Source organism: Opisthocomus hoazin, chromosome 8 (genome assembly GCF_030867145.1).
Source record: "Opisthocomus hoazin isolate bOpiHoa1 chromosome 8, bOpiHoa1.hap1, whole genome shotgun sequence".
NCBI classification, from domain to species: Eukaryota; Metazoa; Chordata; class Aves; order Opisthocomiformes; family Opisthocomidae; genus Opisthocomus; species Opisthocomus hoazin.
This window is the reverse complement of record NC_134421.1, coordinates 48547944-48567556: the sequence shown is the minus strand read 5'-3', so window position 1 is coordinate 48567556 and position 19613 is coordinate 48547944. Positions and strand designations below refer to the sequence as shown.

At 51.1% G+C, this 19613-nt stretch overlaps 2 protein-coding genes across 5 annotated transcripts in view; both read left to right on the top strand.

The window, feature by feature from the left end:
- The window catches only part of CADPS2 (calcium dependent secretion activator 2), a 325438-nt gene extending 317866 nt beyond the window's left edge, over positions 1–7572 (top strand). For all 4 annotated transcript variants that reach the window (XM_075428325.1, XM_075428323.1, XM_075428324.1 and 1 more), the window contains 2 exons: positions 3106–3210; positions 6649–7572. In XM_075428325.1, the coding sequence (XP_075284440.1) occupies positions 3106–3210; positions 6649–6819 (276 nt within the window). In that variant the 3' untranslated portion in view covers positions 6820–7572. The remainder of the gene's footprint in view (positions 1–3105; positions 3211–6648) is intronic.
- An 8460-nt stretch (positions 7573–16032) lies between these two features.
- Positions 16033–18680, top strand: FEZF1 (FEZ family zinc finger 1). Its single transcript, XM_075429002.1, has 4 exons — positions 16033–16830; positions 16998–17132; positions 17688–17820; positions 18379–18680. Exons 1-4 carry the CDS (start codon positions 16033–16035, stop codon positions 18678–18680), a joined length of 1368 nt encoding a protein of 455 aa, XP_075285117.1.
- Positions 18681–19613: the final 933 nt, after the last annotated feature.

The following is a 19613-nucleotide window of genomic DNA, read 5'->3' as shown; positions in this document are numbered from 1 at the left end:
TGGATGAGCTATGAATGAGAAGAGGGGGGGAAACAGGGAGGCAAACATATTTTTGTTAAAGTGGTTGGCTGCTGTTATGTGCTGATGTGAAAAAAGTACATAATAAACACTTACTGCTTTATTCTTGCATAGGCGACAGCAAAGAATATGGCACTAAGACCGTGTTATTGACATCTGCAAGAGTCGCATTGTCCTTTCAGTGCTATTGTTACTAGCGGGAAAGTGACTTTTTCTCAAAACCAGCTAGAAGGATTTTTTTTTAAATGAGTATTACTTAAAAACTGTGTCATTATCTAATCGCTGAAGCTTCTGAGTTTGCAGTAGATTCCCATGAGCCGCAGTAGATGCATCCCAGCCTCTATAACATGCTCAAGGTTGGCAAAATGTGTGGCCTTGGCTTCCACCTCTGAGAGGCATTTGCAGCTCTGTGCGTTTTAACAGGCTCCAAAAGAAGCGATAGGGAAATGTTTACTTTTCTGCTTAAGAAGTCCCGCAGATTTATGTTTATGCAGCTTCAGCCTATACTAACTGCTCAAAACCAGTGGGTCTAAGGCCAATAGTGAACAGGAATACTATCCACAAGTACCTGTAGGAGGATTCTCAAAATATACTGGATGTGATTTTTGTTAAAAATACCGTGACAATTCAAAAAAAGAATGCATCTTTTTCTAATACCACAGCAGTGGTATTTTTTCTGAACAAGGTATGTTGACAGAGTGTTCACAATCACCAAATGAAACATATCTGCTGAAAGTTTAATGTGTCAAAACTAGTCAGGAAAAGATATTGTATTGTTTTCATTCACCAATTTGGGTAGCAAAATTAATTCCCTCTAATTCCTTAGCTTTGTTTTCAGTGCATGCAAGTATATCACAGATATGTGTGGAGACTCTAATTTTTACTGCATCCATTTTAATTAAGTTATCTGGCTGGGCTTTAAAACACATGTTTTGCCAGAAAACTGGGACTGGGTCTATTCTCAGTGATCTGGCACCGTTTGGTGGTGTTGCATGGGGAAACCGATCAAGGAATTTTTGATCCCGTCCGTAGTTTGTTTGTGTGAGCAAGCTTGAGCCCCTTCTGCTTTCTACTTGATAGAAACCAAACACATCGTGAGTGTGTTATTGGATTATTTTTTTTATGGAATAATATCAGTTCTGAGAAAACTCCACTACGAAAATCATCCTCTATATCTACCATGATTATGTTAAAGATTAACAACTGTAGAGGCTGAGTGATAATATAATAATTGGGCTCATCTTATTGTACATAACAATAGATGTTCTGGGTAGAATGCTTGGCATGTGAGTTTTTATGTTTCTTAGATCAATAGCGTTCATCAAGTGAATCAGCTCAACTGTATTTTGTTTTCTAGACATCTGTATACATACAACACCTGTCATATATTTACAGCTGCCACTTAGTAACAACTCTGACACATTAAAAATATTTTACAGATGCTTGTAAAGGAAATCAAAACCAGCATGCATGTTTGGGGTGAAATAACGTAAATCATATAAGAATGTCATTCAGTGATAAGAACCCAACATTTTATGCATACCCAATCAGTCCCATTTTATTGAATAAATCAAACTACTTTTATGAAATGTGCAGCTGTCTGCATTTCGTGTGGTGCGTTTGTTCTCTTCTGTAAAACAGTAAATTAATAGGAGAAGCTCTAAAAAAAAGTAAAAGACATTTATTTCCAATGGTTTATAGTTAAAATACATTTTAACACATTAAACAAAATAAATGAAGTCATTATTATTTGAAAATCCTATTTCTTATTTCAAACTTGCCTTAAAACCAATAGTTACAATGAGATGAGACTGTTTCCTGTAAGGAAAAAGTATTTACATATAGTTACTGTATATATTTAAAGCTTTTGCCAGAGACCTTACATTTTGATTAAAGAATTCTGTTTTTGTCTCTTGTTACATCCAATAGCAAATAATTTGTCTTCATTTTTTCAATATGTATTTCATTTTATTTGTCATTGTAGAGATGGCTAATGAGACATGTTTGATCCTTCCTTTGAATTACTTCACAATGTATACCTTGCCTAACATGCTGCATTTTCAAATATGCACAATACTTCCTCTCTTTGCGTATCTGTGTATTTTGTAAAGACGCAGGAAATTACATTAGAAAATAATTTAAGCCTCTTCCCTGTGGGGAAGAGGCTAGAAACAGAGCTACGACACAAACTCTTTTAATCTCTCACTGCTAAAATGAGAAAAAAATCCCTTCCTTTTTACAGTTTGACTAAATGACATCTCGTTGGTATTTTACAGGACGGGGAGGAAAATTGCTACGACTATGTTTAGTAAAATTTCTTTTAATCCAGTTAATGTGAAAGAACTATTATAGTAGCTATTTGGATCTGAGCATTTTTTTACGGTAACATAGACACGAACAGCAGAGAGCTTATTCTTACCCCAGCCATTCGTGAAGCTTTGAGTGAAAACATGCCCATGCCTAAGACACAAAAAGGAAATAAGGTGGGCTGTAATTATAATTAGCAATTAACATATTAAAAAGAAAAAATTTAACATGTTTATTTGGGGGGGTGCAGTCGTGTTTTGATCATACCTGAATACAATTTCCACGGAGTTCTGAATTTTTTCCTTAATGAAGAAGTGATTTAAAAGAAAAAAAAGAAAGACAGATTCCTTATTCCATATTTGATGCTGTTTTCCTGTCTGAATTGGAAAACCGAGGTACTGCAAAAATCTCTTTTAAGATACCCTACCTGTGTTTTTCCCTTGCTGTTTTAGCTGTCAATTCTCTCATGTAATTGTGTATTTAATGTCCGTTCTTACTGACAGATAGCAAAGTGCATAACGCTATTTTGCTTGAAAATGTTGTAACTGAAAGATAAAATGGCAGTTGCTAATTCATGTGAAGAACAGTCTAGGTCAAGTTATTTGATTTCCTACTGACCCATGCAATTCTCTTAACAGGAAATTATATCGTTGTTGACTTCAAGTGCTGATCTGTGATCGTTTCAAAGTGTTTCATTACCTCTCATTACCAAATCTGTTAAATGAATACTGCAGGGTTATTTAGTGTGGGTTGTTTTTTTTTCTTTATCCTTCTTTTCAGCAATGGTATAGCAGCTCCATGAAAGTCATATGCATGTGGTTGGCTGATAGATTAGACCTTCAGCTTCACATCTACCAGCTGAAGACTCTCATCAAGATAGTGAAGGTAAATAAAATGTGTTCGTTAGGCTGCATAATAAAGAGAGAAAAGTGATAAAGTGTTAACATGGCTAAGTGTAGATCATCCTAAAAGTTAAAAAATCTGGAATAAAGTTGCAAACTTATGTAGTTTTAGGCTGGGAATTTTTTTTCACAGTTGTAGCAAATTTCAGAAGAAAAAGAATTTATTAAAACCTCTCATGTTAATTATATGTGCACTAGTAATTGTCAACCATTCTGTAGTCAGTGACAATTAAGATTGTTCCAAGGAATTTTAGTAGGTTACTGCTAGCTGTACAGCAATGCTGTATTGTATTCCTAATAAATTATTATTTGACATATTACTCATTTTTTTTTGTTTACCGTGACAAGCACAATAGCATTCTTTCTTCATTTTTCCCCACTCTCCTAAGAAGTAACTATTTTCTGTTTCTTACGCGCATGTGATTACTAAGTTCAATTGGAAAACAACATTCAATATATTAGATAACATTTTCTAATTGTTCATACTCTAAGTATCAATAGAAATACTGATCGCTCCAGCCCAGTCCTCAGCCATTTACACTGTCCAATGTCAAATGCTTCTGAGCGAAGTGTAAATTGCCTTGCAATAGGCGATTATGGGTTAACCTACCATAAAAGAAAGTTTTCTTCTAACTCCCTTTTAGATCTCGGTTAATGCCCTTAGGCGAGAGGCAGGAAGCCATTTCAGATTTTTTTCCTTTTAATTCTGTCTTGTTTAACTCTGAACATTTCTTGTTCTCCGTATAAATGTGGAACAAGAAGCACCTGTTGTCAATGGTGACCTTGATTTCTGTAAAATATTTTCTCATGAAGTTCATGCAAGGCTGTAGAGTCAGAAGTATTTTAATTTGTGGGTGCTAGAATCACAACTGCAACTTTCAGTATTCAGTAGTTAAAAGGAAAAAAGAGAGAGTCATAATGATGTCACCACGGCTCCCTGAACCACTCAAGCTTAGCTTTGCTATTTTTAACCTTAACTGATTTCTCTGGGAACAGAATTTGGCTCATCATTGTATTATGTGCCAGAATTGTAGAAGCAGTTTGCTATTTGTGGTTGAAATGAATGGCTCTTGTGAAAGGTTTAAAGCTCTTCTCAAGTGTAGGAAGTCATCCTCTGGGCGAGAAAAAGTGTTACAGGATCTAAAAACCGTGCCCGGTGAGATCTAAGAATGGTAAGACTGAATTATACCAGTTAAGTATCATCTGGGAGGTTAAACGAAGAGGCTCTTACAAAACCGAAGTTCAGGTGAACGAGTGGCACAGTCAGGCAGCCTTCCTTCTGCGGCCTGGCACTGGCCTTGTTCAAAGAAGTCGGCTCCCGGCAGTGATGGGAACACGCTGGTTATGGCCGTAGCCTTTCCATGCCCGTACACCTGGTTTGCTTTGCACATAAATTCCGAGTGTGTGACTCCATGGCACCTTCTGTGGATACAGAAGATCTCAGAAGATGATGTCAGCCAAAGAGGTTCTGGTCAATGTACTGGCAGATAAAAAATCTTGTCCACCTGTGTTTTGGTGGGAGAAGAAGACATTTCCTGGTAAAGCAGGAACTCAGCAAACAGGAGGCTGCTGGGAAATAAGAAACAGTGGTTCGAGTATCATAAACAGCTTTCACTGCCACAGCCCAGCTGGGGAGAGGCACGTGGAGAGGCACAGTTCCTCCAAACTCTGGAGTGAATGGAAGGACATCTCTGTTTGCTTTTGCGAAAACTGGGAGGCTGTGTTGCCCCTGTCATCTCTTGGAAATGCTCAAAAAATGTAGGAAGAGATAATTTTTAATGAGCATGGGATGACTAAGAAACAGATGACTCTTTCATGTTTGGATGCTGCAAAGGTGGTGGCATTATTGAGAATGACCAGAAGATGAAAACATTGCTTGTTGCCATTAAAGCCAAGACTGAGGCATGATGGTGTAAAGGTGTCGTTAGATGTCTGGGACACAAGCAGAGGGACGTGACGAAAGAAGGGGCAAGGACCAAGAGGAAAGTTAGGGAGAAATGAAAAATGAAGTTTGGAAGTGAACATTATTATCCTGCAAAAGTATGTCAAGAGAAGAGCAGTGACTGAACCCCAGAGCGCTGGTCTGAGAATGGGAGGAATACAATGGAAGACTGAAAGAAATGGCTGTGGGACCTGTTAACAGCGTAAAAGGAAATTGAGTGCACAGTGTTACAAAAAGGGAATGCAGTGGTGACACTTGAGAAAGACCAGTCAGGGTGCTCGCAGAAGCGTGTGAGCAAAACATAGGCTGCATCCATTGACTCTGAAGTTGACCTATGAAAGTCAAATATATCTTAGTTGCAGTGATTGCGACAAGGTTTAAATAATCATCGTAGACAGTGACAGAAAAAAATTCTCCCAGCTGAATGTTACCCATTTTGAGAGGTGTCTTTTGCAATTCTCTGAAGTATTGAGTGAAACAAGATCAGCTCTCTTCTCTTTTCTTTCTCTATGGGTTGTGCACGGTCTCTAGCAGAGGAATGGGCCTGATACCCCTAATTATTTTCCATTTTCTTTGTCCTATAGTCTCTTCCATAAACATTGGGAACTCGTAGTAACAGTGTACACAAAATAAGAAACTATCTAGATCAGCTCGTCCTTCTTAAGCTTTTTAGGCTAACTTCAGGGAAGATTACTTCAAATGTATTACAATTTAAAAATAAAGAAGGTAGAGTAGATGATTTTCCATATGCTCACTTGAACATAACATCAATGAATAAAACTATTTCACTCAGAATTCTTACTTGATAGAAAGTCAAAGAAAAAAGTTGTATCTGCTGGTTCATAGGAAGGATGGATACCAGGGAAAGAAACTTTCCTCAAGTGGGAAAAAAAAAAAAAAAAAGATGTGACTCAAAATGTGGATGACTTAGAATGTAAATTAACTGTCTGAAGTAGTCACCTGAGAAACATTCACATTATAGAATATAGATCATAATCTAAATTTATTTTATTTTCCCACATTTGGCATATAAATGTAAAGATAAATGCAAATAAACTCATATTATGGGGAAAGAGTCAGACATTTATTTCAATTTTCTGTCAAATGACAGAACTACCTGTGGCCAAATTCACGTTTCAAAATGCAGCTAGAAAAATTCTTAGTCGGTTTCTTGTTGAATAAGTGATACGAATGGAAGTCACTGAGAAAGCAGCATACAGTTATAGAAATGTAGTACAAAACACTATCTCTTAAAGGAATGATCACCAAGGTGTGGCTTGTAGACTCTCTAGAGTTTATAGAAATTTCATGCAGCCTGGAAATTAAGACTGCAAAATCTTTAGCAAACTCTAGATGATGGGTCCCTAACTAGGGGAGGAACGAAGCTGTTCTGCTGGCAGGCTAGAAGTGACCAGTGCATGGTGGAAGACTGCTCAGACTTGCTGGAGTCCAATTCAGGATGTTTTATTTTTGCCGCAGAAAACCTACCGAGACTTCAGGCTGCAAGGCGTGCTGGAGGGAACGCTGAACAGTAAAACCTACGACACCGTTCACAGCCGTCTGACCGTGGAGGAGGCCACAGTCTCAGTCACGGATGGGGGAGGACTTCAGGGCATTACTATGAAAGACAGTGATGAAGAGGAAGGGTGATATTATTTCACAAAGAGTCTGCAGGTGTAGGGTGATGGCCTGAGGGTGGGGGTTATCTTTGGCTTGGGGTTTTTTTGGTAGCTTGTCCTTGTAGTTGCATTTATAGTTTTGCCTTACGATATAGGTGCAGAAATGTAATTTGCTCCATTTTTTTAAAAAACAAAAGTAAGATTATTAGAGGAAAAGTGCCAAGGACTTTTTGAGAACAATGGTCGTAGCAAATTTTGATGTATAGCTTTGCTTAGGGCTGTGAGAACACTGGCATGGAGTTTGAGTTCCACTTGTGGTTACATTTCTTTCCCTTTTGTTCATTGACGTTTGTTCTTGTATCTCCATCAGATATTGAAGTCCTGTGCAGAGAACAAAACGTGTGCCTCACTTAAAACACAGCTATACAGGAAATCATTCTTGGAGTATGTCCGTGGCCTAGGTTAAAAAAAAAAAAAAATCGTGTATTTTCAGGATTACACTTCGTTACCTTTTTTTGTGCTTGATTTTACATGATTATGTGATGTGCATTAAAAATTTTAATCTTGCTTCTTTGTATTTTGAGGTTGGTATGTATTGAGGACAGTCAAGCTCATACACTACTTAGGAGTGTTGTTGTGTCTATTCATTTTGCAAGTTTAAAGATATCATCACGTTGGATGTCAGTAAGCTTGCCATCAATGTTTCTATTTCTGTGAAAAATTTCAGGCAATAACAACACATTTTGTCGTGACCACTTCTGTATCTACCCAAGTTTGTATAGAATTCTACAATTAAAAGATGTTTTCAGTATTTCAAACCATCTGAACTGTTGTATGAATCCTCATGAGAACGAGTGGGTTTTCTAAAAGATTATGATGTTTGGTTGATATAGTGATATATAGTGAATGTATTTGGTTTATAGACCATATATATATAGCAAACAAATATCCAAGGATGCAATGGCTTTCTAAAGAAAAAAAGCAAACAAACGCCCCTCGGTAACAGATGAACAGACAGTGCCCACTGCTTATTTTCCCATGCCCTCAGTATGAGCTGGAAAGAATTCAGATACACAGGAGTCAAAACTCACACAACTTATGAAACACGCAGCTTGCTTCCCCCCCAGGAACATGACTAATTCCTGGTTTCGTGTAGACAAAAATCTGAAAGAACACGGACAAGGGTGATACCTAAAGCAGCAGAGAGGGTTACTGGGGTTCTCGCTGAGCCATAGTGTTACACTCGAAGGGCTTCGCTGACGGACTGCTGGGGGTCTGCGAGGCCAGCGTGAAGTTTCCCTGCAAGAACAGGCCACAGGGCTTCAGGGATCTGTCGCGAGCGCGTGGGGTGGCAGGAGCTGAGGACAAGAGCTGTGGGGAAAGTCTTTTGCAGCCCTCTTGGAAGCTCCGCCAAGCAGGGAAGGGCAAGTTACGTTTCTTCACAAGTCTTATGAGGAGCAGCTGAGGGAGCTGGGGCTGTTTAGTCTGGAGAAGAGGAGGCTGAGGGGAGACCTTATTGCGCTCTACAACAACCTGAAAGGAGGTTGTAGTGAGGCAGGTGTTGGTCTCTTCTCCCAAGTAACCAGCAATAGGACGAGAGGCAATGGCCTCAGGTTGCATCAGGGAAGGTTTAGATTGGATATCAGGAAAAATTTCTTTACTGTAAGAGTGGTCAGGCATTGGAACAGGCTGCCCAGGAAGGTGGTGGAGTCCCCATCCCTGGAGGTGTTAAAAAACATGTAGATGTGGCACTTCGGGACATGGTTTAGCAGGCATGGTGCTGTTGGGTTGACAGTTGGACTTGATGATCTTAAGAGGTCTTTTCCAACCGTAATGATTCTATGATTCTGCGATTCTTCCTGGCTTGCCCAGGGAGAAACCCAAAGTGGCAGTTTCTTTCCTGTGGCAAACCAGCCTCCTCACCTGCATGTGAGCTGAGGTGAATTCAGCAAGATGGGAGATGCGGGAGCTGGTGGAGGTGACTGTTCTTTTCAACTTGCCATGCCCCAGCTGAGGGCTCGCCCCGAGGGCCAGGCGGGGCACGCGCAGTGCTCCCCTCCATCGCTTCACGTTGCCAGCACTGCTGGGCTGGAGGGAGCGCAGGGAGCCTCAGCGGCATTTTCCACCCTTCCCAGGCTTCCGGACAGGTTGGTTGGTTTGGGCTTTGACAGCACTGAAAGAACCACATACCCCTTTCCCATCTCTCATCCTAGTCGTGCCGGTGCGTGGAAGCTGCCAAGGCCTCCTGGTGCAGCAGCATAACAGCTCCATGCAGAGCTCTCCCCGTGAGAAGGCATTAGGAGATCTTTAAGATTCTGAGGTGACACGAGGGTAGGAAGCAATATCAAAACTGGACACTGTCACTGATAGTGTGGGGGCCTGAAGTGGGAACTAGAAGGACTGGGACAGGAGTGGCTGTCACCAGCACAGCCCAGCAGGCGATAGGTCCAACTCTCCTTCAGCAGAGACCAACCTGGCAGTGACCCATCTGCCCAGCCCCGCCAGCCAAAAGCTCTGTGGGAAACACACTGATTTACACTCACCTCCCCTGTGGGCCTGTCCTCTGTCCTGAGTTGTCTCCACACCAAGAAGGGTTTCCTGGTAAAGCAAACAACTCTCCCTATCAATTTGGACAATTACGGAGTAGGTTGTAGTGATTTCACCTGTCAGGGCTTCAGGAGGACTCACAGGCTGTTGTGGTCCTGAGCAGCCTCACCTGGGACCCCCACCCACGGCCACTGCCCTTCAGCTCAGCCCAGGGTGGCCGGTCTCTGCCCCAGCGATGGAGCAGGAGTGCTGGCTTCTGGCCCAGCAGCAGCCCTGCCTGCCCTCGCTCGTGGGCCCTGCTAATCCCGACGCTGACCCATGGGTTGACTTCAGACGTGCCTGTTGATCACAAACAGGTTGGTGATCCGGGCTTGGTTGCCACCGGCTCTCCCCCTGCCCCACTCCCTGGCTGGGGACAGAGGGACCATCCCTGGATGGTGGGGCCCTGCCAGCCTGGGGACCCCCCACCAGATCCCTGTCCCTCAGGGAGCAATCAACCCTTTCTCTGCCCTGACATCATCTGAAAAAAAAAAACAAAAACAAAACTACTATGAATTTTTGTGGCTTGAAGCAGGTCTGAGATACTCAAATTTCACGTAGCGCGATACGTTTACACCCCATATGTCGAGCGCTTTCCTATACAATTCCATCTGCATGTAGTACTTGCAAGACATGTCTGTCGGTGAAAGCCAGATGAGTAAGGAAATAACACAAAAAACAACCCAAAGATGATGTAACCATGAAGAAGTTACAAGCTATTTGTGATTCCAGAGAAATTAACTCAGACAAGAAGTATCTGAGAACCTGCTATTACTGGAAAGGCGGCACAGCGGGCATCGCAGGAAGGCGGGTACAGAAATGACGGCGCCCCAGAGGTCACCCCGTTCCTTATTAATTCCAGTCTTTTCTGAGTAACTGGCTTTGCAAAGCCGTGAACCAAGGCCGAGCTGGAGGAGGCCGGTGGGGGTCTGTGTGGCAGCCCCCGGGCAGCCGCCGCAGAAGCCCCCCGGCAGGGAAGCAAGGTCCCCCTTCGGGCTGTCACTCGTGTATCGAGGGGCTCAGGGCACGCGGGGGGGGGTGACCTCGGGGGTGGGCTCCCCGCCGGTGGGACTCGTGTTTTTAGGGGCACCCCGAGCAGGGAGAGGGGCGGCCCCGGTAGCAGGAGCCGGCGCGGCCGCGGAGGCAGCTCTGTAGCGAGGGGGGAAGCGGCTCGCCCGGGGGACCCGGTGCTGGGCAAAGGCACCCGAAGCTGAGGGCTCCCGCCTCGGCCGTGGGGAGACGGCACGCGCTCCGGGGTCCCGGGGGTATCCCGGGGGGGGATCTCGGGTCAGGCCCCGCACGTCTCCACAGCCCCTCGCTGGGACAGGGCGAGCCCTCGGCGCGGAGGGCCATCGGGGCACTTCGGCGTGGGCAGCGACGGGCGCGGCAGTGCCAGGGAGGGGGTGTGGGGCTGCGGGGTGGGTTTCTGGGGAGACACCCCCCACCCCCCAATGCAGGGAGCACCCGTCGTGCATCTTCCGACGGGGCTCTGGATCAAACGTTGGGCGAGCGGCAAGCGAGCGGCGGGGGCCGCAAGGCAGCGACGGGGGGGGGGGGTCTCTCTCGAAGGGAGGGGAGCTGGGCTCAGTTTGTGGAGCCTGAGACCCCCGTGGGACCCGCGGAGGCACCTCGGCCGGCCCAGGATGCCCAGCGCAGCCCCCGTCCCACGCTAATAGAGACTTAAAAACGCCGACCAATCAACCAGCTAAAAATTAAAACCCCACCGCACAACCAAGCCCCAAAGCGTTTGACCTTTGGGGCAGCACTGTCCCTCCCCGGGGGCTGTTCAGCTGTCCCCCGTGCCCGGGGGTGGGTGCGGGGGCGGTGGGGACCCCTCGCCGGGCGCCGTCTAGCAGTGGCCGCGACAACCCACGGCTCCTGCTTTTTGTCCTTCTCGCCGTGTTCGTGGCTCGGCTTCTCCTCCCGCCCCCGCGGGCAGCGGCACAGCCGCGGGGAGCGGGGTTTGCCCCGGTGTCGTGCCCGCAGCCTGCTGATGGAGGACCCCCCTCCCCGTGCCGAGAGGGCAGCACGCAGGCGCCCACGCAGCCGAGCGGCTCTTTGCTCTGCCCCGGGTTAGCTCCCAACACGCCGGGAGAAAACAGAAACAAAAATAAGTTAATTGCTCCTGATCCTATTCAGGAATCTTACAAAAAGAAAAAAAAAAAAAAAAAAAAAACAAAAAACCAAATAGCTTCCCCGAGCCAAAGAGCGCGAGGAGCTCATTTAGCGGCGGGGGGGGGCAACGTTCGCTGGACTGGGAAAGGAACAAGCGGGGCAGCGTCACCGGCGGCTCCGGCTGCCGCTGGCCCCTCCCAGCCGCCACCCGGGGCCCGCCGCAGCCGGCGGCACCGCCGGGTCCCCTCGCCGGCGGGATGGCGGGATGGGGGATGGGGGGGGGGGGGGAGGTGTGCTGCCGCTGGCACGCGGAGCCCGTCCGCGGTCTAACGGCTCCGTTTGCCCCCGCTTGGTTCCCGGTTTGGAGGGGTCCGTGACGGGCGCGCCGCGCTGCCAAGCTTGGTGTTACCTCCGGGAGCACTGGTGTTCGGCGGGTCAGCGTCAGCTGTGGGGCTTTTTTGTTTATTCTTTGTTTCTTTTGTGACGGATTCGGTTCAAAACAGCAACACTTTATTCTTTGCCTTGCGGTGGGACTGACGCGGAGGGATGCCAACGCGCACCCACCGTACGGGGAGGCTACACACAGCCTCAGAAGGTGTATACACACACACACACAGATATATGTATGATATATGTATAGATATCTTTTCCCCGGAGGAGCACGCCGGAGCGTTACAACCCCGAGCACCCCGACACCCCCTTTGCCGGCGCCCCCGCCTCGCCCCGCCGGGCCCGGGCAGCCCCTTCCCCCGCCCCAGCAGCCTCCCGCCGGGAAGGACGGCGGCCCCGGACCCCCCCCAGAGCCGGCTGATAAAGGGGGGACGGCAGCCGGGCCACCCCGGGCTCCGCTCCCCCCCGGGTTTGACTCTTTGCCCCGTTTATATTTCGATTTCCCCCTCAAAAGCCGGCGAGCGAGCGGGAGGGAACGGCGAGCCCGGCGGCCGGAGGCTGATCCCCGGTTTTAGGGGTGCGTTTCGCTGCGGCGGGGTCTGCCGGGGGGCGGGGGGGGAATCACCTGTTCCCAAAGCCGGAGGATCGGGGGGAGGGGGGGGAGGGGGACCGGTATGTGGCGAGAGCAGACCCCAGCGAACCTCGACGGCGGCACTATTAATGATAAGAATAATAATAACGGCAATCAGGCTCCGGGCTGGGAGCTGCGCGGGGCCGCCCGCGCTGCGGGGAGAAGCGGATGCACGCAGCAGAAGGTTACCGCAGTTATTATCCTTTTCAATCCTTTTTTTTTTTTTTAAACTCAAAAACGCAATGGAATTATTCGTTTTATTAAGGAGAAAGAAATTGAAGATTAGGCTTTAGGCGGTGTTTTACCTCCCTCTAATCGCCGCTGGGATCGGATCGGAGTAATCCCGACGCCGAGATGAATTCGCCGGTGGCCCGGACCTGGAGAGCGCGCGGAGATCCGTGCTGGTGACAACGCAAGTGAGCAATATCACGGGCATAGCTTAGAGCGAATGAAACACAAAACCGATTACGGGGAAAAAGAGAACAGCGGCTTTCCCGGGCAGGAGGCGAAATCGACTGTTGGCAAAACTTTCGCCCTTGGTTCCTCGGGCGGTTGGTACCTGCGGGAGGCCGGAGGGCCGGCTCCTTCCCCCCCGACCCTCCCGCCGGGGCTCGGTACGCGCCGCCAGCCCGGGGAGAGGTCCGGGCCCGGGGGGGGGACGGCTGGCTGGGCCTGCACCCCCCCGTGCCCCCCGAAACAAAGGTACAGGCCGGGAGGTGACTTCTCGCCCCCCTCAGAGCCTGCAAATGTCTCTGCCTCGGGAACAGCCGGCACGACGGCAGCAGCTTTGCAGCTTGGCAGACGTGTAACGTCGCGAAAAAGGAGCCGTCCGAGCGCAAGGCGAAGCTCGGGACAGGGCTTTAAAGAAAAAAAACAAAAAAAAACAAAAAAATAAACAAACAAAAAAAACCCAAAACCAAACCAAAAAAAAAAAAACCACAAACGTATAGACCTTGATTTTAGTCGGTCTGTCTATACTGTGGGCAGCTCCAGCACCAGGAAGGCTCCATCTCTGAGTCGGAACGGAATGACTTCCCAAAAAAGAAAAAAAATTTTAGGACTATGGCTTTTAGATCGCTCTTTAATAATTAGGCACGAGCGTAAGTTTTCGTGCGCCGTACGGAAAGCAAAGGAGGCATCTCCGTAAAGACGTAACGAAGAATACAGCTCCCGCTCCTCCGAGAGCGCATCTCGGTGTCGAGGAGGCCGGTATAATTGCGATGGCGGGGCCGTAATTGCTGCTTTGGGATATTTACCCTGCTCAAATGACACTACATATTTTACTTTCAAACACATGTCAAAAAGCCAATCCCAAAAAGACCAGTTAAGAGCAAGCTGTTAACATGTTAAGTATATGGGATTTGAAGCCTCTAAAACCCACTCAACAATAATTCCCTTCTTCAGCACCAATCAAGAGGAAATTTGCCTAGATTGAATTAAATGTAAATTGCTCTGAAGGGGGAAACTCTTCTCTGCCGGGCACAAAACAGGCGAGAGACACCGACCCGGAGAAGCGGGTAGGGGTAGCAGGGGGCAGCTGCCCCGCACGGTGCCGGGGGGACGCGGCCCCGGCCCCCCCGCTCCTCGCAGCCCCCCCCCCCAGGGTCGGTGACAGCGGTGCCGGGGCAGGAAGCAGCGGGTGAGATGCGGAGGGCTGCGGCAGCCCGGTGCGGGACAGCGGTTGCGGTCTCAACGCCGCGACCCGTCTGCGGGGGGGCGAAGGAGGGATGGGGGGGGTGGGGGGAGCTGCCCCTGGCCGAGGGAAAGCGGGGAGCGGGGCTGGAGCCGAGCGGAGCGGGGAGCCTGCACGGGGGGCACCGACGGGACGGGCAGACACGGAGGTGGCAGGGCGTGCGGGGGGCTTCCCCGGGGGGTGGGAGGGATGCCCGGGCCCCCGCCCGCCATCGGACGCCTCTTCCCCCGTCCCCCGCCGCTCCCCGGTGCTCGCACGGCGGCTCCCGGCTCAGGAGGTACCGCCATGAGGCAGCGGCCGCCTTGTCCTCCTCGAACCAGGGTGGCCCAGGGCGGCATCGGCCCGGTCACGGCCTCCCTCCCTCCATCCCTCCGTCCATCCCTCCCCGGGGCCCCAGACCGCTGCCGGCGGCGGGGAGAACGGGGGGACCCTCGGCCGCTCCCGGGGGTTTCGGCGGCCGAGCGAACCCCGGGCCGGCGGGAGGAGCTGGAGCTTGTTCTGCCCCCGACCTGCCGGGTGTCGGGACGGGGGTGGATGCAGCGAGCCCCTGACCCCGCCGCCGTCCCGCTCCCCGCCCGGGCCAGGCCCGCCGGGCTGTCCCGGGGCGCCGGGGGACCGCAGCCGCGCAGGTGGGCGCGTACCGACAAGCGGGGTGCACAAAGATGCCTCTTTATGTGTCTATACCGGTCCTGAGATTTCGGTATTTGTGTTGTGCGTGTATTATATAAGGGGAAAAAAGCTGTACCTCCTGTATATGCAGGTACACCATATATATAGATATATATAGTGCTTCAGATTTAAAAGGCACTCGCTGTTCCTATCTCTTCCCTTCTCTTCCCCAGCCCCAGGTTTTGATTCATCCTTTCGCTCACAAACAGCCGCCGGGTTTGGCCCGGGCGGCTCCCGCACCCCCAAGCGCTGCTCTTGTCGCCACTTCTGCGCTCGTTTGTTTACTGCGTTTTTCCAAAAGCTCACCGCCACCTGACCTTGTTCTTTCACGCGGCGAGCAGGCCAGGAGCAGTCCCAGGAGCGGGGCAGCCTCCTCCCTCCCTCGCACACCCGCACCCACGCACAAAAGAGAGCTCGGGCTGGAAAGTGGCGGGGAAGCGAGCCGCTTCCCCTCCAGCCGCTGCCTCTGCGGCACCTCGCTTGACGAACGGCCCAGCGCCCGCCCTCGCATCGGGTTTCGCATGTCCCTGTTTAGCACTTGGACAATGATTTTAGATGATGTCACTTAAAGCCAAACAAGAAAATTGATCTCGGATTTGCTTGGCCTCTAAAGCCTGGTTAAGCAGATTGCAAATAATAATAATAATAAAAAAAAAAAAAAAGAGAGAGAGAGAGAGGGGGACGGGGAGAGGGGGAGAGAGGCACGGAGGAGGGGGAGACACCTCCTCCCGGGGCGGGGGAGGCGCGGGCGCCAATGAAAAGTAGCCGCTTACTGGTGGGGGTAGGGGGAGAAACTTTTCCTGTTGACTGTCGGAAGCGAATTGAGCAATTATCTAGTTTACCTTCTCCTCTTGGAAGTTAACGATTGGCGAGATCTTGGCTGCGTTATTGACACAACACTTTCTATTGACAGAAATAAGTAGCGATTGTCCCAAGTCGCTGGTGCGCCGAGGCAAACGGCGATGGGCTGGCGGGAGCCCACCGGGCTGAGGAGGCTGGTTCCGCCGGCGGAGCCGGGCTCTCTCCTCGCAGATCAGTGACAAGAAAAAGAGAGAGAAGGGAGAGGAGGGGGAAAAAGGAAAAGAAAAAAAAAAAGGAAAAAAAAAAAAAGAGGCGTCTACCAAAGCGGCTCAAACCGGGCGAACAAATGCGATCCAGCCATGGACAATAGTGGCCACCACACGGCGACCAAAATCCTAGCGACTCCTCCGGCCAGAGAAAGCCTGTCTGCCAGGAGCAACATGATCAGCACGCCCAAGCCCCTCGCCTTCTCCATTGAGCGCATCATGGCGCGGACGCCGGAGCCCCGCTCCGTCCCCGTCCCGCAGCTCCTCCACGGCTCCGCCGCCAAAGCCGACCCCAAGCACCCGCTGCACCTCAGCTCCTCCATCCCCTGCATGATCCCCTTCGTCCCGGTGGCGTACGACTCCCTGCCCAAGGCGGCGGCGGCCGGAGCGGAACCCAGGAAGGCTCATTTAGACTCCTCTTCCTCGCCCTCCTTCAGCTGCGGCGATCTCTTGAACTGTGCCCTGAGCTTGAAAGGAGATTTCCCCCGCGACGCCCTGCCTTTGCAGCAGTACAAACTGGTAAGACCCCGAGTGGTCAATCACTCCTCCTTCCACGCCATGGGAGCCCTGTGCTATTTCAACCGAGGCGACGGCCCCTGTCACCCGTCCTCCGGTGTCAACATCCACCCGGTGGCTTCTTATCTCCTCAGCTCTCCCCTGCACCCGCCGCCCAAGGCTTACCTGGCCGAGAGGAACAAGCTGGTGCTGCCGGCCGTCGACAAGTACCCGGCGGGGGTGGCCTTCAAGGACTTGTCGCAGGCTCAGCTCCAGCATTACATGAAGGAGAGCGCCCAGATCCTCTCAGAAAAAATCGCCTACAAGACCTCGGAGTTCAGCCGCGGCTCCCCGAGCAGCAAGCCCAAAGTTTTCACGTGTGAAGTTTGCGGAAAGGCAAGTAGGGCCGCTGCCCGGCTCCCCCCGGCTCCCCCAGCCCCGTCCGTCCGTCTGTCCGCCCGCTCGCTCGCTTTATGCTTGAACGACGGCTTCTCCTCGGCGCTCTCGCCTGCTAATCGCAATTGTTGTTATTATTTTCTCTTTTGTCTGATTTCGCTCTCAAGGTATTTAATGCACATTACAACTTAACTCGCCACATGCCGGTGCACACGGGAGCCAGACCCTTTGTCTGCAAAGTTTGCGGGAAGGGCTTCAGACAGGCGAGCACGCTGTGCCGACACAAGATCATCCACACCCAGGTGAGCCTCCATCCCTCCTTCCCTCCCTCCCGCCCGCCCGCCCCGACACCCCCCCGCTCACGGTTTTTTGGGGACCCTCGCGTTCCCCGGCCGCTCCGCGGCAGCGGCTGAGACGGGGGCGACGGGCATTTCGCTTGCCCCGGGGGAGATGGGGTGCGGGGCGTGCCCCGCTCCTGGGGGCTCGACGGCGAGCCGGCAGCCGGCCCACAAACCCCGCAAACCGGCCCACAGACCCCGCAGACAAACCCACAAACCCCGCAAGCCGGTCCACAGACCCCGCAAAAAAACCACAAACCCCGCAAAAAAACACCGAAACCCCGCAAAGCAGTGCATAGACTCCGCAAACCAACCCACAAACCCTGCAAACAGACAAACCCTGCAAACAGACAAACCCTGGAAAGCGGTGCACAAACCCTGCAGCCCAGCCCACAAACCCCGCAAACCGGTGCATAGAGCCCGCAAGCCATCCCGCAAGCCCCGCATACAAACCCGCCAACCCTACAAACCGGCACACAGACCCCGCAAGTCGCGACTCGGCCGTCGGTTTCCCTCCAGGAGAAGCCACACAAGTGCAACCAGTGCGGCAAAGCCTTTAACCGGAGCTCGACCCTGAACACGCACACGCGGATACACGCCGGCTACAAACCCTTCGTCTGCGAGTTCTGCGGCAAAGGGTTTCACCAGAAAGGTACCGGTCTCCCTTGCCGGGGCCCCCCACCCTCCCCCCAGGCGAGGTCAAGCGTCGGGACAATTTGCGACGGGGTGGAGGGGGAGAGCTGATTTTGGTTTTAATTTGTGATTAGACATTGGGGTTAATTTGGAGCGCCGCCGGCCCGACCCGCGGCTCCCGCTCCCCGCGCACTCCCAGCGCAGCGGGGCCAGCCAACCCGCCGCTTGTTTGTTTGTTTTCTTCTTCCCCTCTCCGAGCGCAGGAGTTCGGTCGGTTCTTGTCCCCGCGTTGCTGGGAAGGCTACGCGCCGGGGTTTTATTTCTGCCGCCGACGTGGTTTGGGTTTATTCGATAACTCCCTTCTGGTGGCCGCAAGGGAGAGCGGCGGGCGGGATGGGGAGCGGGCGGGTGTTGGCTGGGGGACCGGCGGGCAGCGCCGGCTCCAGCCGGGCTCTGGGGATGGGGCAGCGGTCGGGGATTTTGCTTTACGGATTTGTTTTGTTTTGTTTCGTTTCTCCTCGCTGCCTCGTCCTGTTCTCAACCCCGCGTCCCTTTGCCCTCCTCCTCTCTTCCCCAGGCAACTACAAGAACCACAAGCTGACCCACAGCGGGGAGAAGCAGTTCAAGTGCAATATCTGCAACAAGGCTTTCCACCAGGTGTACAATCTGACCTTCCACATGCACACCCACAACGACAAGAAGCCCTTCACCTGCCCCACCTGCGGCAAAGGCTTCTGCAGGAACTTTGACCTCAAGAAACACGTCCGCAAGCTGCACGACAGCTCGCTGGGACTGCCCCGGCCCCCACCCGAGCTGGGGGGGCCCGACCACCCGCCCGGCCCCGGGCCGCTGCTGCCGGCCCCGCCGCTCCAGCCCTGAGCGCCCGCCTGCCCCTTTGCATGCTCCCGTTCAGCGGTTTTGTGTATTGCGCTCTCTGTATCGCCACTAACGTTTGTGGGACCGACCCTTTCCTCGTTTCTTTTTTAATTTTTTTTGTTTGTTTTTTAAGGATTTTTTTTTTGGTTGTCGTTGCATCTCAGGTGAAGAGATGGTTTAAAAAGAAAAAAGAAAAAGCGCCAAGCCAATTTCTGCCGTATTTATTTGGGATCTGTATTACCCGAGCCGGGTATATATATATATATATATATTTCCATTGTGTTGATCCTGCCCTGCCTCCGCTGCCTGCCGGTGATCCTCCCCACTCCCTGATTTCCCCCTCCCCCCAAATATCGTATCTATATGGACAGAGCTGGTTCGCTATGTACGGATTTGAATTTCGGTTTGATCCTTGCACGTGAGAGAGAAAAAAAAAAAGAAAAAAAAAGAATTCGTTGACGTGGTGGAAATAAATATCTGAACGGGGGTGACTGCGGGGGGGGTTGGGGGGCTGCGGTGCACGCGGGGGGGGGGCGGCCCTGCCTCTGCCCGGCGGCGAGCCTCCGCTGCGCCATTGCCAAAACACCGAAACAACCGCTAAAGGCTTTAATTAAGAGGGATAATTAGTTCGGGTTGATCAAAGCCGGGTTGTTATGTTATTAGCCGCTCGGCGGACTATGCCAAGCCGAGCCTTGACGGCAGAGTCCGCTCCTCGGTGGGCGCCTGAGGAGCGGCGGGAGGGGGCGGATGGGTTTGTAACCCCCCCACACCCACACCCCCTTCCCCCCCGGGCACCGCAAACGGGTGCTGCCCGCCGGGTCCGGCCTTGGAGTTCATCTCACCCAAAGCAACAGGTCGGACCCTTAGTTCGGCCAGACCTCCCCGCCCCCCGCCTCCCTCGGCACCCCTGCGGGGCTGAGCCTCTCACGGAGCCCC

Coding starts and splice junctions, on each gene's coding strand:
- FEZF1 (XM_075429002.1), top strand. CDS start 16,033: ATGGACAATAGTGGCCACCACACGGCGACCAAAATCCTAGCGACTCCT. Junction 16,831..16,997: donor CGTGTGAAGTTTGCGGAAAG/GCAAGTAGGGCC, acceptor TTCGCTCTCAAG/GTATTTAATGCACATTACAA. Junction 17,133..17,687: donor ACAAGATCATCCACACCCAG/GTGAGCCTCCAT, acceptor GTTTCCCTCCAG/GAGAAGCCACACAAGTGCAA.